This window comes from Uloborus diversus, chromosome 1 (genome assembly GCF_026930045.1).
Source record: "Uloborus diversus isolate 005 chromosome 1, Udiv.v.3.1, whole genome shotgun sequence".
Taxonomy (NCBI): Eukaryota; Metazoa; Arthropoda; class Arachnida; order Araneae; family Uloboridae; genus Uloborus; species Uloborus diversus.
Window position 1 is genome coordinate 38280195 of NC_072731.1, and position 27876 is coordinate 38308070.

General features: G+C 30.8%; 1 protein-coding gene across 1 annotated transcript; it reads right to left on the reverse strand.

The window, feature by feature from the left end:
• Window positions 1-3346: 3346 nt before the first annotated feature.
• Window positions 3347-27587, reverse strand: LOC129234369 (cell adhesion molecule Dscam2-like). The gene is made up of 9 exons (XM_054868363.1): window positions 27521-27587; window positions 26753-27034; window positions 25059-25172; window positions 22095-22229; window positions 18518-18799; window positions 17234-17347; window positions 8103-8276; window positions 4282-4563; window positions 3347-3471 (listed from the first exon to the last, which is right to left on the reverse strand). Exons 1-9 carry the CDS (start codon window positions 27585-27587, stop codon window positions 3347-3349), a joined length of 1575 nt encoding a protein of 524 aa, XP_054724338.1.
• Between the last annotated feature and the right edge of the window lie 289 nt (window positions 27588-27876).

A 27876-nucleotide genomic window follows, 5' to 3' on the forward strand; every position in this document is an offset into this window, starting at 1 on the left:
TTCATAAAATCTTTAGATCTCAATTAAATGCAAAATTTTACAGGAGGAGCAAAAATGGCAGCAATAATTTCAACAATTGAGAAATATTTTCGCCAATTCTGCATATTTTACGATCTACGTTATGATTATCCCCCTGAACAATAAAGTCCTGACAGATTTTGAGATGAGTCAGCAATTTTCCTAATTGTCGACAAATCTGAGGACGTCAAAGACCAAGAACTAATGTACTTTGGCCTTGCTGATAAATGGGAAAAACAGACGATTACTGCCTAAAATTGGCGATCGCACCAAGTCCCCAGCTATCGAAATATCTTCACAACTTCTAATAAAGAGAAACCGCAAACCAGTGAACCGTAAAAGCAGGGGGAAAAAGGAAATCATATAGTTCTATACGCTTTTGCATTTATAATCGTCTGAATTAGAACATAACCTCTGATTCAGCTTTTCAAAAAGTAATGATATCCCAACAAAACATAAATGTGAAAAAGAAGCCAAGTTCGGTCGAAATGAAGTTTGAGGTAGACGCTGTCCCCGACAAAAAATAGATCAGATCTAAACTGTTACCAAGTTCCATAGCAGTTCCACATAGATGTTGGATTTTCCAATGTTCTTCAAATTCATTTAGAAAACAATTTTTCCCTTTCTTTGATAATGGATTTAAAACTTGGCAAGTTTGAAAAAAAATAGCGATGACTAGAACTTGCCGCAAGTTTAAAATCCATTATCAAAGAAAGTAAAAAGTTGTTTTCTAAATGAATTGAAGAACATGGGAAAAATAAACATCTATGTGGAACTGCTATGGAACTTGGTAACAATTTAGATCTGATCTGTTTTTTGTCGGGGACACCGTCTACCTCGAACCTCATTTCGACCGAACTTGGCTTCTTTTTCACATTTATGTTTTGTTGGAATATGTATATCTCTATATACGCTATCCCCATAAATTTTAGATTTGTGGAAGAAACTTCTTCGAAACTGCGTGCAAAACTCTTTAAAGTGAGTTATTATAAAAATATGTAGCTCCCACAAAAACCGGGTTGTAACACTCTAAAGCACTGGTAACAAGTAAAAAATTGTAATTGTACGAATTTCTGAAATTAATAACTCTTTTGTAAATGATAAATGTAAAAAAAACTTGAAATATATGAATTTAAGATGTCAAAATTAATATTTCTAAAAGTTACATGAGAATCTGAGATGGTCAAGTTGTCTTGCCTTGTTGGTTTAACATTGAACGACCCGTTTTTGAGTGAAGAATTGGGCTTATCTTAAGAGAAAATACAGATACAGGAAGCTATAAAGGACATTTTTCATCATTTCAGGCTTACAATGAGATTTCTATAAGGATAATGGTTGTTTTAAAAACATTAGAGTTAAAGGGAAATCAATTTTAGAATAAAATCCAACACTAAAACGGAAAGCATGCTTTACTGCTTCAGTACGCAAGTGAAGGAAAAGCCCATTTTACAGCATTAAGCAAGCTTTTTTTTTTTTTTTTGCTTGCTTGTGCTAACGACATCGCAGTATGTTGTGCAACAATTTGATTTATTCGACATTTTTAGTCTTTAAAAAAGTTCTAAGGTTTAGAAAAATTACATAAACTGTTTTTAAAATGTTTCTTATTTAATGATGAATTTTATAAAATATTTTTTTTAACTTAATGCCATGGGCGAAGTTTTAGATTTAACTTTTGCAGCTAAATGTTTCATCTACAGAGCAAAAAGTCATAATTAAATATAGTTGTATTTATCGCAGAGGACCTTTGTCTCAAGTGTTTTTACAATTTCTATATTTTGAGTTAAAGCAGTAGTGTAGGAGAAAGACATTATATTTCATGGTCCAAATGTAAATACCTCTTTCTTTAAAAGAAATCGTCCACATTAAAAAAAAAGTATTGTTTACAATAGTCTACGGCACAATTTCTTCTCCGAAAATAGCATTAATACAGGTTAAATTTTCAACCTGCTTTAAGAAAAAACAGGCTATGCTTCAAAAAAGTAATAATAACCGTTCTAAGCATTACTTTAGTAATGTGACGTAACGATGAACATTGCGCAGCAAAACAGAAAAAAAAAAGAAAAAAAACACCTTATCCGTGTTTAGAGGCGATAAATAAGGAAAGTGGTATATCAATTATAGATATACATTAATGCTATGTTATAAACTTAATTTAGCCCATCTGTTATCTTAATCATGCATGTGAATGGAACTTGAATAAATATAAATAATACGACAAGTTCCTTTTCTGAAGATTTGTGGTGTGACTCGTATGCAATAGTCAACAAGATTAGTTATTATTATTTTTTACAACTTGAAAAGTTGTTTAGGCATGCTGATCATAGGAACGAAGAAGATTTTTTAGTTTTACACCAAAAAATATGTGACGAATTCTGAAACAAATCCCTAGAAAAAATAGACCGTTGAAGATTATTTTTTTTAATATTTTAGGAGAGAATGTCCCTTTAAATGACCAGTATTGATAAAAGTGTTTTTCAACTTTTAACTATCTTGCGACTGGGAAGAATGTTAATGGTTGGTATAGTACTTCTTTCTCTTCAAAAGTAAAATAATGGCTATGAAACTTTCGAAAACTCAAAAGCGTTGGGAGCTTTTTCCGAAAAGTGAACGGGATGGAAGGGAAAGGTTGTTTAATTTGGATTTAGGGGGCCTTTTTACATGAGATTGAGTAAGAATGGTGTCCGAGACTTTTTTTCTGTACAGTGTAACATAATAAATGTAATAAAACCCGTTATACCGTCGCTTCAGAGCAACACTAAGACATCTAGTCCCAGAAATAACACTAAGATGTCCTACTGTTGCTCTGAGGCGACGAATTTCTATTGAAGCGCTATATAATAATCATATTCAACAGTGCAAATTCATTTTGTAATTAAAATTTTCAAATTTGTAAAATATGAATTACTAAGTTTAAAAAAGAACAGTATCAGGAAATAAAATATTAATTTAATTCAATTATATTTATCACACTAATGAATCTAATTTAACGAATAATGAATCTAATTTAACGAACCCTAATTTAACGAACGTAAAGCGCAACCCTGCGCTTACTCGAAACTCTGTTGAAATGCTCAATTCTTTGATTTTCTTTCATAACCCTATTTTTCGTATTTTTGAGACTGTAGAAAACAGAATAAAATATTGCATTTTTACTTTTAGTTTGCAGTTACGAAAGTTCGGGTAAAAAAAACATTAGTAGTGTTTGGATAGAGGGAGATGAAACTTGTCTCAAATTAAGATGTAGCTCTCACATCGTTTAAACAAAAAAATTAAGTTATTTTTATGCAAAAACTACATTTTAATGCTGATTTTTAAATAAATATCAGAACTAATACTTGCTTGCTGTCCAAGTAACTGAAGGTGTAGGTACCCCTGTTGCTCTACAGTCTATTCTTAAACTTTCGCCTTCTTTAGAGAACGCATCAAATGGTTCTTGAACCCACTCCGGTGGAGCTGCAAAGTTCAAAATAATACTTTTGATACCCACAACACATTGAATTAATGTACGGTACAATATTAAAAAACAATGTCGAAAATCAGTGACTTTTTTTCCGGTTAGGAGGACAAGAAGTGCTGTGTTTCGAAAACAAATATTGTGTTTCAGATTTATAGCAAAAAAATCCTGATTTTTAAAATCAAAAATTTGCTTTTTTTTCTTGCTTTCATTTTTTTAATGTTATAAATATGTTCTGAATGTTAAAAATTATAGTAATCATGGTTAAAAATTACATAGGTTATCTAGCTTATCGAGCGCATATAAGTCTTATGGTAAAATATAAAAAAAACTTTAATTCGTACATTTAAGCCTGATGCATAACATATAGTTGAAACAGTTGACATTTGTGTGGTATTTTCCTTTTGCATTTGCAATATATAAGTATGCAGTATATATGCAACATTTTTTTGTTATTAGCAATATTTTTAAAGTTTCATATGCAGATAACGTATGCCGAACATGTTTCATAACTTCTATTGTGAGAAATCTACTTGTGTGAATTAATATAAAACAACATATGATCTTACATACTTTTTAAAATATAAATAAATAATTATAATCCGGACACTAAACTATTTTATGATCTTATCCTAGTGGCAATTATGTTAGGCATGAAAAAATATTTAGAAATATTTACCGAAAAGGTACTGTTATAAAATTAAACAAACTGATAAAAAAAACTATGTTGAAGATAAATATTTCTTTGAAAATTATGAGAAGTATAATAAATATTTTAATAATTCATATATATAAAACAAAGAACTCACCAGAGACAATTAATGCTGCCGTAAAACTATCACTCCCATACGAATTGGAAATAATACACGTATAATTTCCAGAAAACTTGGAAGATACAGACTCTATTGTCAGTATAGAAGAGGCATCTTTTACAGTTTGAATTTCTACTTTAGATATTTCAGAAATATCTCTACCGTCCTTCTTCCACTGAAATTGCAAAGGTCTGTCCCCAGATTTTATGGTGCAAGTAGCACTTGCTCTCTCGCCTTCTTTAAGGGGAGGAAATATGAAGGGTGTTACTGCAGGCGATTCTGTAAAATATTCAGTGCATTAGCTAACTCTAATAATTATTTCTGAACATGTAAAAGGACGCATTGTTTCAAGAATTACACAGTCAAGTATCTCTTTGCAAAATTCACAATAAAAATGAATTAAAAAGAATTTGGTTTTGTCAAGCAATTATCATTTAAGGATTTTTCCAAAATGTTACAAGTTACATAATTCGACAATTACATGCATTAAAGGTCTGCAATTTGTGGAAGATCTTAACACTTATCACAATCAACTTTCAAAAACGTTTTAATAAGAAGGAAGAAAATAACAAAACGTCTATAATAAAGTAGGTAACGAAACAGAAGTTGCAGTTATCGGCAATACTTTTTTAAAGGCAATATTCTGAGCAATAAATGTTAGTCAAAATATTTTTTTTCGAAATTAAACATGTAATATACTGATCAAAGTAAACAATCAAGGAGTAACTTACCTCTAGCACTTGTTAGCGTTGTAATGAACAAGAGTAGGATAATATTGTCCAGTATTTTACTTTGTATGATAAATATATATTCAAGAATCATCGCTGTTTCAAAAATTATAATACGATATGAGTGAAAGTTCAGTTAGTTCAAATACATTATACTGACTGCAGAAACATGAGAAAAAATGATATTCACAAACTAAACATGGCGCATCGTATGCGGAATTATATCTCATTTTATGAGCACATACACGCAGCGCCACATATCGGAAGAAAAGAGAAATAAACTTTAGTGAAACATACCGAACAACTGAAAGAATTTTTTTATCCGAAAGGCGCTAAAAATCAAATGTCTTAGAAGATGAAATAGAAACGAAATAACAATCTTTTCTCTGTTAACATTCTTATTATATTGCAGAAAATAGTACAACACTAACACACTAAATTGGTTTTAGTGACATAAAGCTTGCCTATCAATAACGCCAGTACATAAAAGCTCAGTTATATGAATATATAAATATATTTATATGTAGTTTGAAATAAATAAAGAGACATTATACCATGTTTTAAAAATTTGTTCCTTTTTGTTTTCGCAAATTATGTTTGCAACATAACACGAAACTTTTCGATACGCGATATTTTTCAAGACCTAAGTAAAAAGTAAGAAACATCAATACTATATACGTTAATAAAAAGTAAGGTTAAAAATGAGTACTAGATTCTATTAAAATCTGCAAAAATAGTTTAATAATAGCTGATTAATATTAAAAACTATTAAAATCTTATATTAAGGCAGCGCAGAAATATTATAAAGCATGTTGATTAAAAAAGATGCCCAATATCAGCTATGAGAAAAAAAAAAAGCTGTAAACGTAGTCATACGCTTTATAATGTTATAATAAAAACAAACCAATCATAAACTGACGATTTGTTTTGGTTTCTAGTACTGCTGAAACGCAAAAAGATAAAAGTGCTAACTCTAAAAATAAGGTAATGTGTCGAAAGGGAATAGTTAACAAAGTCACATTTACATTTTTTTGTCCGCGTAAGAAACTTCATTAGAATATATTTCAATAAATGCTAGTGAAAATACTAATATTGAGACAAAGTCGATCTTCGGTAGAAAAGTTTTATTACGTTATTAAGTAAAACTGACAAAAGAAGTTGAAAACGTGAAAAGTTCCGATGTGCATTGAAATATTCAACGTTTTTTTTTTTTTTTAACATATTGCTTGTTTAACAGGAATTTAATTATTTTGCTTCAAAGATCAGTATAAACTTTCCAACGGCTTACCAAAGTCATTGTCACCTTCACAAGTATAAGTAACATGCATAGATGCGTCAACTTCAGAAAAAATGAGCGATCAATCTAATGCATTTCGTAAGAAAAGTCTTAAAAAAATGGGTAAACCAGACGTACATTTATCTGTCACTAGTCATAAACAGATATATAATATTGTCCCTATAGTTATGTTAGTAGTACATTGTGAAAAATATTACATTTAAATACCATTCTTAAAGTGTCAACCATTCGTAAGAATTGTAATTATATGTGTTTGTAATTATATCTTGTTTTTCGGATAAAATTCATTTATCACAATCGACTGATGAATTTGAGAGAACCGCACGTACATCTACGTATGTCTTTTGAAGTAAGAGAAAAGTAGTAAAGTTTCTCTTTTTCTCTCTTAAGTTTTCGTTAAAAAATTTTTATATTTATGCCATCACTAATGTATGTTTAAAAAAGGCAAATAATTATAGAGTTGACATTCGACAGTTTTTGCGATATCATGAATTTCTGAAAATGAAATTCTACTTAAGGGTTCATTTATTGGGCAGACTAACAAACGTTTTGGCAAAAGATGTATTTAAGATGTACGGTTCATTTACATTCAGGAAGTAAATAAACCTAAGAAAAGAAACCAGGACATGTTTAACATTGTGCTGGATGGAAATATCGGAACAAATGTCAGAAGAGATTACAGCGTTGATTATTTCTGATTCATTATTCCAGATCAAATGGATGTGTGTTCAAATCAATTTCAAATTACACTATGAAACTGGAAAAAAAAATAAAAAAAATCATTTCTGTCTATTTCTCAGAGAAATAAACATAAACAACAAGCAAAGTAGACGAGCTATAAATCACTATTTGTGTACGAAGTTGAAAGCAAAAATAGCATATTATTTTTCTTTGAGTGCATACATATTGGTTCGACAAACTTTGTGTACTCAGTTATAATAATATAAGAAAATATTTTTCCATTCATAAAAAAGTAAAGCATGTGTAGGAAAATTTGTACTTTTATCATCCATGCTCAACTTCGTCTCACTATTTTAATGGAACAAAACACTGCAATATTAAACACGTTGAAACAGTATTAAATCAGTTTCAAAACAGACTCTTTGAAATGCATTTCGTGTTTAATTACTAATACACGTACATTTTTAGCTTAAATGTACTCAAAACTTTCTTAGCTCAGGTATTTTATATCTCATAAGACTCGGTAGAATTAATTCCTAATAAAGGTACCTTTTTATTTTATTTATTTTATTTTTTGGTATTTTTTATTTTAACCAATGATACCATCGTACCTGCCATTTTTGGCTTAACCGGTGAAGGGAAGGGTTTGAGGGGGAGAGAAAGAAATAGACAACATTAAAAAAGAACGTAAGAAATGCAAATTGGTCAGTCCTGCTCGTGCAGTCATGAAAATGATGGCAATCAAGCTCGGGGCGAGTAACAAATTATGAACTCTCAGTTGCAACGTAGATGAATATTTTCGAAAAGAATCATGGTTATTTTTATTTATGTATGTATTTTAAATGTGAGTTGTTTTAGATAAATTTCTTTAGAGGTACCATATTTTACCTGTTTTCTATGAACACAAGGACTTTCTACCCCACTTCATAACATGTTTTTAAACTTTTAACAAATCGATAAAACATTCCACATTGTTCAATTACGGTGACTGAAATTCAAACTAACACGTTTTCTTGTCAGAATCAACTGTTTCAGTTTTAAGGAATTCGCTAGACATGATGCTTGCTCAGTTATTTATCACTTTCTTGCACCCCTAATTTATGTTTACTTACCTCGGACGGAAATTGAAATAGTTTTTCTAAGAGATTTACCAAATCCGTTTTCTGCTTCACAGGTATAGGATCCTTTCATGGAGGAATCCACTTTTCCAATGATGAGTGATCCCGTCTGTGTTACTCTCATCGTAGAAATCTGATCAGTTGAAATTTGATACGCTGAGTCTGCACCTGTATTAAGAAAAACAAATGCCTTAATCTTAAAAAGGAATTGAAAGTTTTAGGAATATAAAATGTGTGAATAAGCAACACGTTTTTCTAACTGTCATCAACATTCATCACACTAATCACTTGTTTTATAACGTGATAAGTAAAAAGGTTTGCTTAATTACGCATTCTTAAATTGGACCACCGGTAAGATAAGTAAGACCGTAACAGATAAGAAAATGTTTCCGGTCCAATAAAGGAAAACACGTCATTTTTTATACTTTTATTTATGCCTTGTCAACTAGTTTCCCAGTCGTGCATGTAAACACAATGCTGATATCCCCATTAAATATTGTTTATAATACTATAAAAACAATTTTCTCAGTTTACAAATTTTAGTATTATTCTATTAGATACGCGTTCTAAAAATAAGATCAAACACGTTTTCAACACAAATCACATCGTAACTCAAGCTATGAAGATCGAAATGTGACGAAACTTCATCCTCAAAGGTTTCAGACACAATGATAGACTTAAAAAAACTCGAAATATATGAATTTAAGATGTCAAAATTAATATTTCTGAAAGTTACATGAGAATCTGAGATGGTCAGGTTGTGTCTTGCCTTGTTGGTTTGACATTGAACGACCCGTTTTTGAGTCAATAATTGGATTATCTTAAAAGAAAATACAGATGCAGGAAGTTATAAAGGACATTTTTCATCATTCCAGCCTAACAATGGGATTTCTATAAGGATAATGGTTGTTTTTAAAACATTAGAGTTAAAGGGAAATCAATTTTAGAATAAAATCCAACACTGAAACGGAAAGAATGCTTTACTGCTTCAGTATGCAAGTGAAGGAAAAGCCAATTTTACAGCATTAAGCGAGCTTTTTTTTTTTCTTGCTTGTGCTAACAACATCGCAATATGTTGTTCAACAACTTGATTTGACATTTTTAGTCTTTAAAAAAGTTGTAAGGTTTAGAAAAACTACGTAAACTATTTTTTAAATGTTTCTTATTTAATGATGAATTTTATAAAATATTTTTTTTTTTAACTTAATGCCATTATCAAAGTTTTAGATCTAACTTTTGCAGCTTAATGTTTCATCTACAGTGCAGAAAATCATAATTAAATATAGTCGTATTTTATCGCAGACGACCTTTGTCTCAAGTGTTTTTAAAATTTCTATATTTTGAGTTAAAGCAGTAGTGTATGGGAAAGATATTATTTTTTTATGGTCCAAATGTAAGTACAACTTTCTTAAAAAGAAATCGTCCATATTAAGAAAAAGTATTGTTTACAATAGTCTACGGTACAATTTCTTCTCCAAAAATAGCATCAATACAGGTTACATTTTCAATCTGCGTTAAGAAGAAACAGGTTATGCTTCAAAAAAAAAAAAAAAACAATAATATCCGTTTTAAGCATTAATTTTACTAAAATTAAAAGTTATCACAAAAGTGATTTGGCATTATTGACCAATTTAATAATGTGACGTAATGATGAACATTGCGCAGCAAAACAAAACAAAAAACAAAAAAAAAGACATCTTATCCATATTAAGAAGCGATAAATAAGGGAAGTGGTATATCAATTATAAATATACATTAATGCTATGTTATAAACTTAATTTAGCCCATTTGATTTTTGTTTGTCTAACAAATTTGAAGATGAAGCCTCTGGCTAAAAAAGAAAGAAGAAAAAAAATCTATTAAATGAGGTTGAAGCTTCTAAACAACTTACTCAATGAAAACCAATGTGAAAGATTTAATAAACCTCAATTTATGTTTTAAGTTATCCTAAATGCGCATTTAATTGTCACCATTAAATTATCTTCTACAAAAAAAAATTAAAATTTGTTTGAATTTCATGTTCTTAAACTGAACTACTGGTCCTAGTAATTAATAAAATAATCAGTCAACAAGTAACGTGAACAAGCACATATTTCAGTAAAATTGAAATTCTATATTTAACAAAACTGAAATTGAATCTTATTGGATAAACACCTCGTCTTATTGGTGGCAGTTTCTAGAAAGTGTGCTTGAAAAAAGTAAAAAGTCAAAATGAATTTCCTGAACTAGTGTTAAAATATGCTCAAAATAATCCTAACTACGTTATTAAGGTACACTAATCGCTTGTTTAATTCCTAAATTGGACCACCAGTAAGATATAGGAAAATGTTTTCGGTCCAATAAAGGAAAACTCGTCATTTTTTACTTTTATTTATACCTTGTCAACTAGTTTCCCAGTCGTATATGTAAATACATTGCTGTAATCCCCATTAAATATTAAAATCTTAGTATTTCCACCGGTAAAGTGTAGCATAGAGTTAAAGCCCCCGATCTAATTTAAGCAGTGGTCCAATATAAGCGGTCTTCCCCTAGACAAATAATTTATTCAGATCTCTAATAAATTGTAATTTTTTTCTGACAATACCGTATACTTCTTCTATAACTACGTTTAGGAATACCTAGAGATGTAAAATTTCCGGAAAAGTTGAAGTGGTGGAAAAAAAACAGTTTTTTACCGGTTTTTTTCGGGAAAAATTGGAAAAAAATGGAAATTTTGATTTTTTTATGTATAAAATTACGGTTTCTTAACAGCTCTGTGTTCCTCGGAACATATAAAGGGTTAAGCATTAAAAGAAAATATGCTATCCACACATCCTCTTTTTCTGTTTGAGATAAATACACATAAGGGAAGGATCTATTCGAAAAAAAAAAACTTTTTGTTTTATAACTGAGAGCTTTCATGGTCAAACACCAGATATAAGTCAAGTCGCCATTCAACAAATAATATTGGATAATGTGTGTCAAATTATAACAATTTCATTTTATATTTTAGATTGCCTTTGAAACTTGAAATATTAATTGGAATTTTCGACTTTCAAACATGATTTTTTTTTTGTTTTGAAAGAAAGATAATACAATGTTAATGTCTGAAAATGAAAGCTATTGAGTTTTGATTTTTTCCAAATCAAAACTCAATAGCTTTGAGTTTAGTTTTGTCCAAATGCAAAACTAAATTGGTTTTTCTTAACCGAAACTTTAACCGGAGTTTCAGTTTATTCATACGGCCGTGCTAAGCACAGTAGTAAAAGTAGTCATACCAGCACTTTTGAACAAAACTGAGTTATTAGAACCAAGTTGTTCCCTGTTTCGTATTTTACTTAATAAATAAAATGTTTTAGGGTCACTTAATCAAGAACTTTTTTTTGAAAAATTCTTTAGAAAAAAAGAAAAAAAAAGACATCTGAATCAAATATATGGAAGAACCAAACTTTAAAACATAATATCTCAGCTAGAGCCCAACTGCAAATTCCACTTTTATGTTTAGAACGGCAGTATACGAAATGCGGCAAAGAAAAAAAAAAAGAAAAGAAAAAAGAAAAAAAAAATATCGGAGAAAAATTGTATCATCGAATGGAAGAAAATTTCATTTCAATGAGTGCCTAATTTTTGTTTCTCACTTTATTAGAAAATAGTTTAAAGTATATTTCCTAGTTTATGCATCATTTTTCGGTTTTCTTAAAATTTTAAGCAAAATACCTGCTATTTTAAGTTGTTTAACCAAGTAGAACGACAGTTCGTTTGCTTGTTATGCCTCGGCAAACAGTATTTAAAACAGTTGCCGTTTCAAGTAGCTTGGAAATGATAGTCGATGCCCGGAAAGTTGACAAAAACGAACAATGAACATTCTTGAGTTTCCACGAGATCATTCATTCGTAAGATGGGAATTTGTGACCGATAAGTGTAGGCTCGTCAGATTTCTGAAATGTTCAACCGGGACACCGGTCCCCCCCCAACTCGTCGTGAGTATTCAAAAGGGAACCAGGGGGAGATAGTAGACTCAAAGTAAAATTTTCTGAAGACAGTGACATTTTCCGAAACTACGAAGAACTCAACCCCTCCCTCCCCTCCTCGTAAAACCTTTTTGCAATATGCAAACAAAATTGAAAAGAAACATTTTGAATTTTTTTTATTTATTTATTTATTTTTTTCAAACAGTTTTTCAGTTTTAGAATGTGTTTCTAGAACAAATTTTTTTCGAAATTCTGATCTCAAATACACTTGAAGGGAACACACCCTTGGCTGGTTTTTGGTTTTTAGCGTGTTTTAGAAGGTAGTTCATTCTTAATGCTATGAATAATGACTAATTATGAGCCTAAACCAGGGGTAACATAAATGACCCAAGCAGATAAATTTAAACATAGATGTTAAATTAATATAATAAATATTAACAAGACTATGTTTCAAATGAAAAAATAATTTTCCAAAATTATCTTTAAGAGTTAATTATTTTTAGACTTTTTTTGGTCATCTAATCAAATTTATCTTTGTCCGGGACATAAAGTAAACCGGCCGGAACGCTCGGATTTTGGTTGAAAACCGCGACAACTGGCAAGCCTAGATAAGTGCGACTAACGGAAAAAACAGCTCAAACAGAAAAGTTTTACGTGTTCCAAAGAAGTTCAGGCATTCGTATGGCTCCATAGATGCCAGAAACGTTTGAGACGGACCGCAAGTCCACGCTGGAAGATATACAGTTGGATCTCTGTTTAACGACTTTCAAGGGGCCACAAAAAATCGTCGGACGTTTCCTTAAGTAGAAAACGTCCTTAAATAGAATGCTTTTAACACTACAGTGAACCATGTGAAACAATGAAAAGTCGTCGTTAAATACAAAAAGTCGTTAAACAGAGAGCTAACTGTACCTTTCACTGATTTACCATTGAACCAGCTTATATCCTCCAGAACAATAGGATCTGTTGACACTCCAAGCACCTTAGAAAATGTTAAATATCGCCAAAATCCGAAGTTAGGCTTGGACTGTGACGAAATCAGCACAAGCAAAAAAGAATATCTAGTTTTTTGTGGATGAGGGCCGTAAAATGAATCAAAAAGTGAACCAGAAGGACATTTTAGAAATTATTGTACTTCTGTGAGCCTAAGAGCACTTTAGCAATGTAGACTTGACATTTTCCTTAAACTCCACTATTCATGTGGCCAAAAAGACAAAAGTGATGCAAGAGGCATTGTTCAATGTGATATCATCTTTTGAGTGGATGCTTTACTCGCTAGACATCAATCCCATTTATTACACTATATGGGCTATTTAGGAGTCAAATGTCTACCCTAAGGTACACGTAAGTTTGAACTCTCTAAACCAATTGCATTATAGGGAATAGGATTGATTAAAGGACTTGTGGCCCTTGAATGAAAATTTCAATAAGCAGTTACATCTCTGTATTACTGCAAAAGGCTGCTAGTTTGAAGCCAATTACATTTATTGATTGCTAAAGGTCTACTCATGTTATTATTTTTTGTGCTTTGTTAATTTATTTATTTTTAATGAAGTTTCATGGAAAATTGCTTGCCCGTTTTTTTTTTTTTTTTTTTTTTTTTTGCCGCACCCTGTATATTTGATTCGCAAAGTCAGCAGAAACAGTTTTGTGGTTAAAGTTATGCTTGTTTGTTTAATGAAGAAGGAAAAGAAATTTTTTACTAAGGTTATTGGTTTAAGCTTTTTTTCAAAAAGTATTATTAAACGTTTTTTGATCTATATGCAATTTATATTATCATACAAAAACTTGCATTAAGGTTAGACAGTATTTTAACATAAAACAGGGGGGGGGGATTGCATCAGAATTTAAGTATGAGAAATTTATAGTCACTTTTGGCTGGAAATTTCAATTAAAATCCTGAAAAGTTGAAAAAAAAAATTTTTTTTTTTTTTCAATTTTTCCAAAGTGAAAATTAACTCCTTCGAAAAACAACGTTTTTTTTTTCGTTTTTTCGGTAATTTTCCGGTTTTTTCGGACTGTTTTCATCTCTAGGAAAAGCTAAATTTACAACTTCAAGTTTCATAGAAGATAGGGACAGAAAGATAGTTTTGTAATTGCGATCACTATCGTTCTGAAAGCGAATTGTGCATTTAAATTACTTTTTAACCGACTTCAAAAAGGAGGCGGTTATCAATTCATACCGTATGTATGTTTTTTTTTGTTTGTCCACTCATAGCGTCTCACCTAGTGAACCGATTTTGATGATTCTTTTTTTAATGGATAGAAGATGACTCAACTTAGGTCCTATTACTTTGTTTGAAAATATTTGTTCTTTAGAAAAAAAGTTATGAGCAAAAAACAGTAAATTTTATGCAATTTCCCTATTAAATGATTTTGTAGCGAAGTTCGCACTTCTCATCCGTGGATAACGGTGACTCAATGGTAGAATTCTCGCCTCCCACACGAGCGACCCGGGTTCAAATCCCGACTAGGACAAAGTGAAATTCACTAAAATTTCGTTTCTACTGTTTTCCGTATTTTCTCGAATGTTCTATTAATTTCTGTATCTTTCCAAGTCTGGAAAGTTCCAGCACTTTCTCAAGTTGTATATAAGGATATGTAACGTTCATTCGTCGTTCTGAATAAAGATCTCGAGTTGAGACTAACGAGTATTCGCTTCATTTGGCTTTCACATTGTCTTCGCTATCTTCATCTACACGACAATAGGAAACTCATTGTTATAAAACTTTGGTGCCCTATAACAGTAATAGTAATTGTAATGATAATTTTGAATGAAGGCTTCTCTGAAGCAAACATCAAATTTCTTTAAGGGATATTTCGATAATGGGGAATCTGGCGCTGTCGTCTTATTTTTGGTGTAAATAATTTTATTTTATTAACCCTGCTGATTTATAGTAACCCTATGTGAAATATCAAAATCTTCCTTTCTTCAGTGCTATTGCTCCATAGTAGGGGTAAACCTAACCTGGAAGCGAGGTGATGCAGTGATTAGGATCTGCTTAGCCTTCACAATGCTACCATTAGGTTTGACTCAACTACTCTGTAGTATTATTTTTATCGTTATCATCTATGCCGATAACAGATGATCGAGGCTAAGTAAGAAAATACAGGATTGCATCATGAGCAACTTAGATTCTGTGGAATGTAAATTAGTTAGGAAAAACGTAATACTTAAATGGTTATAATTAAATTTACTACGCATGATTTCCAGAGAGGAACAAAGATAAGTTTTTAGTGCCAATCGCTTAAAGTTTAACGCGTGTCAATAGTTTTTTTTTTTTTTTAGTATGGAGCATTTTTAAGAAAAAAATGTGAAGTTTCGTGATGGTAACTTCTTATTATTTCTGAAATACCTACATTTACACTAAAAAGAATGAAATAAAAAAATTTTGAAAAAAAAATAGAACCGACTTCAAAATTGCTCTAAAAAGTGAAAAATAATTTTATTCTTTAAACACCATCGATAATGCTTTTAAACATAATTTTTGAAGTTGGCGCAAAAACGATAGATAAAATCATTCACAGCCATAACTCAAATACAACTATAAATTTAACCAGGACCAGTTTCTTCGCTATCACATACATTATGCATTGATGACAGCATATTTGAATGGCGATATACGTAAATGTTTCGTTCGTAACTTTGGATGCTTTTCTGAAAAAAAAATATGAACGAAGCATGGTTACACTGGATTTTACGTTTTGTTTTTGCGCCAACTTCAAAAATTATGTTTAAAAGCATTATCGATGGTGTTTAAAGAATAAAATTATTTTTCACTTTTTAGAGCAATTTTGAAGTCGGTTCTATTTTTTTTTTTTTTTCAAATTTTTTTTTATTCACAAACCTTTATTTTAAGTCGAATAAATTTTAAATCGGTTACAATACTCTATTAAGTTAGTGACACACAAGGACCTTTCAGACCAATGTCAAGTCACGTAAAACGCGTTTTATATTTCCGCATGTAAGCGTCCCATATTCTGTCCAATGACTATTTAGCAATTTTAAGAATATTAATAAAGTGAAAAACCAGCGCAAATAAAGCACAAATTTTGAAGAAAATACAGCATATAGCTATTTCAAGGCTACAATGGAGCCTCTTCATCAGTGCAAAAAGCTCATCAACGCATTCGAAAGTCACGAGAGAACTGAGAGAAAGTCACGAGTTCTCTCGTGACTTTCAGTTGCGTTGGTGAGCTTTTTCCACTGATGAAGAGGCTCCATTGTAGCCTTGAAATAGCTATATGCTGTATTTTCTTCAAAATGTTTGCGTTATTTACGTCGGTTTTTCACTTTATTCATTTTGTAGCACAAAGCCTATATGATTATATTTCATTTAATTTTAAGAATAGTATATCCATCGAGTTAAAAGTTGTATCTGTTAATCGTCTAGTGAGCTTTGGAGGATGTCTTAAAGGTTTTCAGTTATTTCGATTTATGTAAAAACACTCTTGTAGAATCTTTAAGAACTTAGAAACGATGTATATGTATTTTCTTTATAACGAATCTTTAACTATATTTATCGAATTACACGCAACTTCTACTTCAGCTTCTACCATTTCACTTAGACATATATTGCTGTCTTCTTTCAAATAACCCTTTTATCAAAAAAAAAAAAAAAATATTAACTATTCTAAAACATTCCAATTAAATGAAAGAAAAATTTTCAAATACACTGAAGGAAATAAAAGTTATGCTATAAATCGAGCTAAAAATAATTTATTTATTCGTATAACAACATCAACACTATTTTCAAAGATGATTTTTAAATCCGGCTTTAAAACCTTAGATGGAGTCACTTGTAACAACGAATCAATTACAAATATAGACTTAAATACATCTATTGGGTTCCACAATTTTTTCTATGGTTGAATATTATTTGCATGCATTACATTGATGCTATTACATGCAATACAGCGTAGGATTAAGCTTTGACCATCATTGTACGCAAACTTCAAACATTATGTTTTAAGATAGAATAGATGTTCCTTAAAGGATAAATTTTGTCAAAACTTCTTGGCGATATTTCCTGTTCTACGTAGAGCAGCTTGATATTTTTTTTTTTATTTAGATATGGTTTGAAGTCATTTTTTGTTTTAGTTTTTAGCAGACATATATATTTTTGATCTTAGTTTATATGCTTATGCGAAGGTTAATACTGAAGTGAAAAATACCTGATGTCCACTTTACATTTGGTTTTGGGACACCAGAAGCCTCACATTCAATAGTTAAGCTATCTCCCTCTTGAGTAAACTTATCTTCTGGTTCCTTAATCCACTCCGGAGGAGCTGAAAAAAAATAGCTTTAATTTATCAAAACTTTTAAAAACGACTGTTTGAAAAAAAAAAAAAAAAAAAATTCTTAAGAACATAAAAACATCAACCTTACTGAAATCTGTCACATTTGTATTTGCTTTAAAAGAGCAAAAAATTATTAATATGCTTAATTTAAATTTAAAGTATTTTAACATACTTATGGTTGCAATTTCACAATCTACAGAATAATATTTACTAATAATTAAGCTGGAAGTCTGTCTGGATCTCTGTCTGTTTGTCTGGATGTCTGTGACGCGCATAGTGCCTAGACCGTTCTGCCGATTTTCATGAAGTTTGGCACAAAATTAGTTTGTAGCAGGGGTGAAGCGATTTTTCGAAAATTCGATTTTGTTTTTTTCCTATTCCAATTTTAAGAACATTTTACACAGCAAATTATCATAACGTGGAGTAGTAAATTACGGAATTATAACGTGTAACCGTAACATGGGCAAGCAAATGAACATAGCCAATTGGCGAGAAATTCATCATCCATTATTTGTCAATATACAGGCGAACGAAATGACCTTTTAATTTTCTACTACGGGAAAAGCCGTGGATGATTCTGAGAGCAATTTGGAAACTTTTGTTTCATTTAAGCAGTACGTAAATAAACAATTTGATGGAAGATGAAAAACGTCTATTTAAAGGAAGATCTTGGATAGTTAAGCGTATTGGAAGAGTATATTTTTCACAAGCTAATCAGTTGAAAAGTGCTTTATTACTATTTATACAAAATAAGACCATACGAAATATTAATTTCATTTTTCTAACACTTATTAATTTAAAGAAAATAAATAAATTAGGTAGTAATAATTGTTTGCTAGAGTTATTCCCGTCACAATATTTGTCCGTGAAGAGTGATTTCCTTTTAAATATATTTAGTAAGTCCCGTGAACCAAGTTCATATTTGTGATGCCACAAGTAGACCTCAAAAAATTGTATTAATTCTATGCATTTATTACGAAGGTATTTCCTTTGTTTAGTTCATTTTATTAGAACACTGAATAGGTTTTGTGTCTTAATATATATATTCACCGTTTTTCAATTTAAAAAAAAAATGTTCAATATTAAGAAACATATAAAAATAGATCTGTATGTACATCACATAAAATTGCGTTTCATTGTATTTTCTATTTCACTTACCTGTAACAGTCAATACCGCAGTAAACGTATCGCTTCCATGAGAATTAGAAATAATGCAAGAGTAGTTCCCGGAACTTTTTGCTGTAACTGATTCTATGATCAGTATGGAAGTATCTGTTATCGATTGCGTTTTGATGTTCTTAAAACTTGAAATATCTTGTCCATCTTTTTTCCACTGAAATTGGAGCGGTCTGTCACCTGATGTGATTGTGCATGTGACACTCGCTCTGTCACCTTCTTTTAACGCTGGAGGGAAAATGAATGGTGCAACAGCAGGAGAATCTAAAAAATAACATTTATGTCACTGAAATCTGAAGTAATCAATAGATAAAATTATATTAAAATGTTTGAAAAGTTCTTTTATTTAAAAAATACCGTCTTCTTTGGATTGATTGAAACCGGAATCTAAGTAAGATTAAGCTAATGAAGATACAGATAAGAGTGATGAATAATGATAATTACACTTTTGTTTTTACTTTTCGCAAGATTGTAAATTAAAATAACATTTAACGGAAAATTTGCTTTACCAAAATTTTGTAATAAGTGTTTTGTAAGTAATTTGGTAAACATTTTTGACTAAGACGTAATAGCAACCAGTCGTTATCATGGTTTTTAAACATTTTTTTTTTCATAATATTCAAGTTTTGTTTCAAAAACTTTCATTTGCTACCTTGGTTATCACTTTAAGCTAACCTAAGATTATATAAAGAACACCTTTGTTAATGAAAAAAGCATAAAGGTATAAATATTAACATGACAACTTCCGCTTCCTTTTTTTTTTTTTTTGGATTCCATTTCAAAACGTTTTATTGACAAATTCAAACCCGGTAGAAGAACATACTAAGCACTTTAATTATTCAAAAAATTTTAAGCACAGTAATGTTTTCTGTGAGTTATGTGCAAAAAGTATGCATCAATTGATACAGACTTCAATACGCATAACAAGTATTGGGAGAAACTTTCAAGTGATTTTAATGATTATAAGCAATTTTTAAAAGCTAATTTTGAATTGATGAAGAGGTATCGAAGAAAATACATTACTCTTGTTCATATCCATTCATTTATACGCAGTTGATATTAAGTGTTTAGCTGAATAATTTTTTTCTATTTTTTTTTCTCAAAGCATAGTGTTTTACGAACATCCTTAAATGAACCCTTTTGTCAAGTTCATCTATGTAAGAGTCAGTGCACTGTACAAATTTCTTTCATTTTTTGGGACTATTAAATTTGATTTCATCTCCATACATTTTTTCATATGTGCGTGTATTTTTAATGACAATTTTTGCTTTGATAATCCAGCTTTGGAACTTTCAATAAAAAATAAACTGATTGGATTTCATAAAGTAAAGTACTTAAGTCACTAAATATTGTAGTTAAGCAATTCCTCATTCTTCTGGCATTTTTAAAAAATAATTTCACTAAATATTTGAGTGATACTTTTCTTAAGAGTTTTTAATTTAAACTTATACATAAGAATAAATTCGAAAACGGAATTAAATGTTGCAATTGTGATTATATTTTACATTTTAAGAAATTTTTAACATTAAAATATTCGGGCACTTTTTTTCTGTTATCCTGAAATTACATAATTATTAAAAACCTTGAATGGTTTACAGCAACAATCAATATTTTTAATATGAATGGAGTTAAATATAGTATATGACAGTTTAAAAGAAACTAATCTGTACATTTGCTATGCTGCGCGTGCCGTGCGAGCATTAATAAATTCTCTAAAATAAAAATATTGGTTAATTATTACGTTATCAAGAAACATGCTGAACATTCGAGATGTCTATAGAAATAATTAAAATGTTTCTATAAAAGTACTTACCTCCTGCATTAGCAATGGAGAGAAGACAGCAGATCAAAAAATGTATTGTTTGCAGTAAACGAGTCATAGTCCTTTTATCCAGGCGGCACCAACATTGTACATAGTATACCTTTTTATTGTGTGGAAATTGTGCGTTGCATAGCTTTTACATCACATATAAACACTTGAAAAAGTGAATAGCTAATTTTATATGTCGTTCATTAGTTAGTAACATGGCGTCAGACGTGGCTTTGGGTGATGTGATTCTATTATCTGTACTCGCAGCGCCACATATCGGTAAAGAAGAAAAACAAAAGTTACAACATATAATTCATAATTTTTGTTAGTAGTTAATATTTCAACAGCAATAACAAAATCAAAGAAAAAATCTTCTAAACAATATGCATTCTCAATCAGTATTGTTTCCTACAGGTAAAATATTTTTGTTTTTATATGTATTTTTGAATTTATCACATTGTACGAAAATATTTGTCTTTTTTCCCCTTTCAAATTGTTTAAATCGTGCTCACAATATTATTTTTCATTTTCTTATAAATGCCTTATGTTCGACTAAACGAATATTTCTTCCATTTTAACTACTTTTATGAGAAAGAAAAATAGAGTTGTTTTTTATTTTCTCTTTTTTCGGTTACTCACAAAAGTTACTTAGAATGTACATTATCAGCAAAAAAAAAACAGAGCAACACGAATTTACGGAAATAAATGTGCAGAAACACGAGGCTATTATTTGCTCGCAATCAGAAAATGTTCAACCAAATAAATGCATATAAGCCTAAGTAAGTGCTCGATTCAAAACGTTTTCAGCAATATCTTACATAAAGACATAAAGTATATATTTATTATCATGGCTGCTAAGTTTTTTTTTGAATGTGATTCATCTGTCTTGCCTTATTAACTTTTGCGTGAGATGTAGTACCAAAAATAAACAAATTTATTACCAATGTTTGCAATTTTTCTAAATTTTACGTTTTACAAAACAGAGAAAATTTTATTTTATATGTACATACTTTTCAACACGTAATAAATCGTTGATGAAATATCATAATAAGAAAATCCTCCAGTTTAAAAACTCTATTTTTAAATCATAGTTTGCATTCGTTGTTAAAAACTTGAAACATGTTGTGATGATAAGTGAATATATGTTATAGCGGCAATGGCGTACTTCATTTCTTTCATTCTTCTGTATTCGACAAACAATGACAGTTTTCAGAAATTTATTTTTAAAAAAAAGGTCCACTGACTGTTTTTATTATTAACACGTTCTGAGAAAATACCATCAAAGAACGTAAGGATCAATAAATAAATTACTCGCTATATATAAAGTATATATGTTTATATACTTTATGTTTAGTTACATTTTCTACAAAATGTTAACATGAATGAATACGAAACTGAACACATAATGCTCATGTAAGTATAATACGTCTTTAAAATAGATAAGACTGAATTTTATAATTACAGAATATAGTCAAAAAACACTTTGTCCTGAATTTTTACGTAGTAAAATATATTGGAACAATCACAAACGACTTAAGAAAAAGTAAGGCCCCGTGGTTATACGACAGTAAATTCGACAATATTATATAACGTTTTATGTTGAATAAATTTATTACATTCTGCAGTAGTTTCAGAGACATGACTTTGCAAAGCACAAATTTTCATATCTATAATTTAAAAAACTAAACACCTAATTAGGCTATATCTCACCGTTAACCGAAATGAAAATTGTTTTCTTTATAGGTTTACCAAAGGCATTATCGGCTGTGCAGGTATAAGATCCCTTCATTGCAGCTTCAATTTTATCAATAATTAGCGTTCCTGAAGGTGACACACGAATAGTTGAGGATTGCTCTGTCGAAGTGAAGGACTCTGTTTTGTCACCTATATAAAAAGGAATGAATTGCACTTCAGTTGCGAGTCATAAAATTCCAAATTACCGTTGAAGTTCAGATAGATGTATTTTACTAAAATTCAATTATATTACGTAGGAGATCTGTAAAAAAAGTGCTTAAAAATTAATTCGCAGCTGCAACTGCCAATTACTTACTGTTTTAGAATACCAGTTTATTATGAGTGAATTTTACAAGAACTAAACATCCCATTTTCCTTTTTACAAACTCTGATTTTCTAACCCATGATTTAAAAAACCAATCTCTTCCATCATTTCACAGTCAGACATTTATCATCTTTCCCTCTTTTAAATTTAGCAAAACATTATTTCAAATAAATCTCTCTTGCAACTAGAGATATTTCTTAGAAAACGAAATATAGTTCTTTAATTTTAAAAGAAAGCTTTTATTAATGCAAAGATGATATGAAAACATTTTTACAAACTGGTAGATTATTTTCTATTGAGGTGTTGGCTATGAAAAGAATGTAAAATAAAAAGAACTGTTTTTTCTTGCACACTTCTTCTTAAATGCAGATGCAGCCCTGTCTTCAAATTCATAAATCTTATATGCTGGCAGATTTTTGAACCCCATTTAATAAGAGAGATTCATCTGAAATTTGGAAGAAGTAAGCAAGAAGAAACCATTTTTTTACATAAAATTTTAGGTGCAACTCTATTGTCTCCTACAATTTTGTAGTTCCATTAGTAACTTTTGAATTGCACTTAATTCTGAACCAGCCAGGAGTATACACTTTTACAATGAAAGTAGCGAGATCTTTTAAAGTTGGAGCAGTAGCAGCTACTTACAGTTTTAAGATTCTGTTTGCGTTCCTTAACAATCTTATGTTTTACAATTCTTAAGACGTTTTCCTAGTCGAAACTGCCTTGCACATATCATAAAGATACATTGGTCACTACTCAAATCATTTTTATTGCCACGATCGATCTGAGCAATGAGAAACTCTGTGGGCTCAAACTGAAAGGATTTCAAAGCATGGCATGCTGTTAGGCTTCGACCAACAGGGCCAGCAAATCCTTTTGGTTCACCAGTAGGTACATCTAGCTTTTCCACAAATGCCGCAATGGAAGATCATTTGAAGTAAATTAGCAAAGGACCCGCTGCTGAGATCTACCAAATTTTAATTCCAGTTTCCTAATTACACCCTTGTATTTTCCAGTGTTTGTATTGCATCCATCAGAACAAATGCAAACAATTTCAGACATTGTAAGGGTTTTTTCTAAAAAGTATGCTAATATAGAATTTTAAATGTCAGTGGCTTTCCCGACAGCGGTACTGTTTAATCAATAAACCGCGATTCAGGCTCTTCTGTTACAGAACTGCTACTATTTCTATACATCTATTTCGGCTACTTCTATGGGGCGGTAACTTACTGAATATACCTGCCCAGCCTGCAATCTTCGAGTTGAACCGAACCATTGCTTCGGTCACTCGTCTGGTCAGTGCAAATTCTGCATTAGCTACCAGTTTGTTTGGCACTCTTGGCTTCCTTAAGAGGTTTTCCACCTCCAGCTCAGTCACTTTCTTATGCCTGGCTGATGAGTGCTAATAAGCACGAAATTGCAGTCATCGGATGGAATTGATTGAGCTGGCGGTGTATTTCATGCAGACATGGAGCTGTCAATAAGCCGACAAGCGTGGATTCCTGTAATATATAAACCCTATACATTGATAGAAGTTTGATGACACCCTGCGTTTAAAGAAGACAGAACATGGCAAAATGCATAGAACAGCTATTACACTGTAAAAAAATTCCGAAACGTTCCTGAGTGTTTCCGTGTAACGTTTCGGGATTTTAATGGTTTTTATCCACTTCCTGGAAATATCAAGTATCATTGTCAAAAAGTTTCCTCAATTGCAACAAGTGTTCCAAATGCAGACTTCTCTCTGTTGTAAAATATTTTTAGCTTCCAGTTTAAAGATTAACTAAGAGTATTTATAAGGTGTATCGGCTTCTGTTTGATTACAGCTCGTCCATGCTGATTAAACTCCCAAAGGGAGCAAATAAGTATGGACTACGTAGCTTTGCAGGAATTGCAATCAAGCAAGATGCTTAATACTTGCAATTCTGGCTTAGCTTTGGCCATTTTTGCAGTACTGCTTTTGCAACTGTCTTGATTAATCAGGAAGGTGCCAAGCTAATTACTCTAAAGTTCCGAAGACACGACTGGCTTTAAATGGAAGGATTTCTGAATTTTTTTTAGGAAGGTTACTGAATTTTATCGGAAAACGTTCCTGGCTTCTGAGGGATATGTTACTGGCAGAAATTAGGCACATCAGCTGCCTATTATTTTCCAGGAACGTTTCTGAATCGTTTTTACAGTGTAAAGAAGACCACATTTCTCTAACATAAGGGCCTGAATCGGGGTTAATTAATTATAATATTATGTTATGTTACTTTTCAACTACGCAAATCTTTTCTATGCTTATAATACGCAATAATTTTTCCAATTGGAATTATTAAACAAAACTAATTACTGACATTTTTATTGATCACATTAATAAACTTCCTATTTTTAGCTTTTTCCACACTTTTTGTTTTTCTTCAAAACAGAACGAAAGATTCCGATTTAATATCTTGCTCCTAACTACATACGTTCGGGTATTAAAGATGTTTGGTATGTTTGGATGGAGGAAGATTAAACCTGTTTTAAATCAAAACTTATTTCGCAAGAAAAAAAAAACATTCAAAAATCAACATTATTTAACTTTTATCTTTCAACCCAAATATCAATGCACTTTTACGCAAAAACTACATTTTAATACTAAGTTTTTGTTGAAGATGAGAATTAGTGCGTACCTGCTGTCCAAGTAACTGTAGGTAGAGGTACCCCTGTTGCTCTGCAGTCGATTCTTAAACTTTCGCCTTCTTTAGAAAACGCATCAAATGGTTCTTGCACCCATTGCGGTGGAGCTTCAGAGTACAAAAGACTATTTTAGTAGGAAAACGATTTGTCGCATTTAAAAATCATTGATTATATTGCACTTTAAGATGATTACATTAGATAAGTTTAAGTGTATGCAGCTTGCGTTTCAGGTTTATAGCAAAATAAAACTTAATTTTAAAAAGCTTTTAGAGCACATATTTCTTTTTTCTGCTACTATTAAAAACTGAAAAAAAAATAAGGTTAGGGTAGATCGGGGCACGTTTGCGCGGATTTTTTTCAATGAATTTCCTAATTTTTATGTTTTAACCTAGGAAAATGTTAGACATTGCGGTTTTATGAAGCAGTTAACGGAGTGAAAATTTGTATATTCAGTTGTTGCTCAGCTTGTGTTGTTAAACGTTGAAAAAATATTTTTGAGTGCAAGTCGGTCACGTAAACCTGCTCCGGACATGGGGCACGTTTACGCATATTTATTTTGACACCTAACGTGATTCAGTAAGTGTTTTAAAAATAATGGCTTACCATCGCTAATTTAAAAAAATAACGCAAGTTTATTACAGACTGAATATTGTATATAAAGTTGAAGCTGAAGGGACTTGAGGATAGAAATATTTGATTGTAAGCTATAAGATACGAATGTGTAACTTAATTGAAAATAAAATACTTAAACTATTTGAGACAGTTTGGAGCGAAAAAAGTGTCAGGGGCACGTTAAAATAAGACACAGTAAGGACGATCGTAAAGTTGCTCCAACGTTCAACACGTAAACTTGCCCCGTCTGGATTTATTTTTAACGTGAAAAAAAATTTAATCACATTTCAGTTCATACAAATACAAATCTCGAATAAAATTCTGCTAATTTTTATATATTTGCTTTTTCAAACCTAGTTTTATTTATTTTTAATAAGATTCAAAACGTTCAACACAAAATTTACTCAACTTGGTAGAAAACAGATTGTTCTTTCTGCATGCTGGACCGAAGCTCGACTAATGCTCAAAACCTTGTGAGCATATTTACTAGGGAGTAGCATCAATCTGCTCTTAAGTTATAATTCGTTTTGAAAAAACGGCACTGCGTAAACGTTCCCCATGCGTAAAAGTGCACCCGGTCTAACCTATCTAATTCATGTGAATGCATAATATTTTAAAAATACTCTTGAATCGTAATATTCGGCTTGACACCAAACATAAAGCTGAAATATTTGCTGGTGAAATAATTTTCTATGAGTAATTTTGCATAATTATAAATTTCTAATATCCCCCCGGGGTGTATATGCAATATTAATTTTCTTCTTAGCATCATTTTTCAATTTCCAGAGCAGATAGTTTCATCCTTTCAAAACTAATAATTTCTATCGTAAGCAAATACTCTAATTGAACGAATATACCAAGTTATATGATCTTAGATATTTTTCCAAATCTAAATAAATTACCAAAATTCGGACATTAAGAAGTGCTCCAATATTTTATATGTTAGACCTTCAAAACAATTTCTGATTTCTTAAATGAAAATGCACTAACAAAGATCCGACAATAAATAATATTTTGCAAAATAAAGGGAACCACAATAATTATTTTAATTAGTGTAATAAAACGAGCAACTCACCAGAGACCACCAATGAGGCCGTGAAGCTATCACTTCCAAACGAGTTAGAAATTGTACATGTATAATTTCCAGAAAACTTAGAAGATACTGACTCTATTGTCAATATGGAAGATGCATCTTTTACAGATTGTATGTCTACTTTAGGTATTTCAGCAATGTCTCTGCCATCCTTCTTCCACTGAAATTTCAAAGGTCTGTCACCAGATTTTATGGTGCAAATGGCACTTGCTCTCTCTCCTTCTTTAAGAGGAGGAAACATGAAAGGTGTTACTGCAGGCGATTCTATAATATAAGAATTGCTTTAGATAACCGTCAAAATTATTTCCATACATTGAAAAGAACGTATTGCTTCATAAATTAAATATTCAAATACATCTTTGATAAATCCACAATTAACAAGTTGTATAAAAAGGCAATTATCATGCATTTGTTGTTACAAGCATTTTTCAAGATTACAATTTGCAATTTAAGTAGTTCGTTTGTGAGATTACAGGTTTCAATTCAATTTAACTGTGGAGTCCATTAAACTTGTGCTAGGCTTTCCAACAAAACACAAAAAACTTCATTCATTCTGCATTTTTCAATGAGAAAAATTAATACTGCGCTTACAATAATATCAACTAATCATGATGCGTTTTGAGAAGAAAAAAAAACATTAACGCAAATATTATCAAAGTTTACTAACAATACATGATTAATATAGTTTCTTGAATTTTAAAATGAAAATTTAATGTACTCATCTTAATAAATAGAAAAAGAATTACTTACCTCCAGCTTTTGTTAACGTTGTGATGAACAGTAGAAGAATTAGATTTTCCAGCATTTTACTTGGCATGGCAAATATATGTTCAAGATTCACTGTGATCGCAAAAATTGTGCTACGTCATGAGTAGATATTTGATTGTTTCAGATGAGTTGTGCTGAATACGAAAACATGAGAAAAAATAACACTTTGCAACGCTAAACATGGCGTATAGTATACTGAATTACATCTTATTTTATGACTACTTACATGCAGCGCCACATATCGGAAGGAAAGAGAAATAAAATAAACTTAAAAACATCGAGCGTCTTACAGAATTACTATGGCTTTTATTCTCGCACATATTAATAATCTCTAGTTA

Coding starts and splice junctions, on each gene's coding strand:
- LOC129234369 (XM_054868363.1), bottom strand. CDS start 27,587: ATGCCAAGTAAAATGCTGGAAAATCTAATTCTTCTACTGTTCATCACA. Junction 17,348..18,517: donor TGCGGTATTGACTGTTACAG/GTAAGTGAAATA, acceptor ATTTTTTTTCAG/CTCCTCCGGAGTGGATTAAG. Junction 8,277..17,233: donor AAATGTAAAGTGGACATCAG/GTATTTTTCACT, acceptor TTCTTAATACAG/GTGCAGACTCAGCGTATCAA.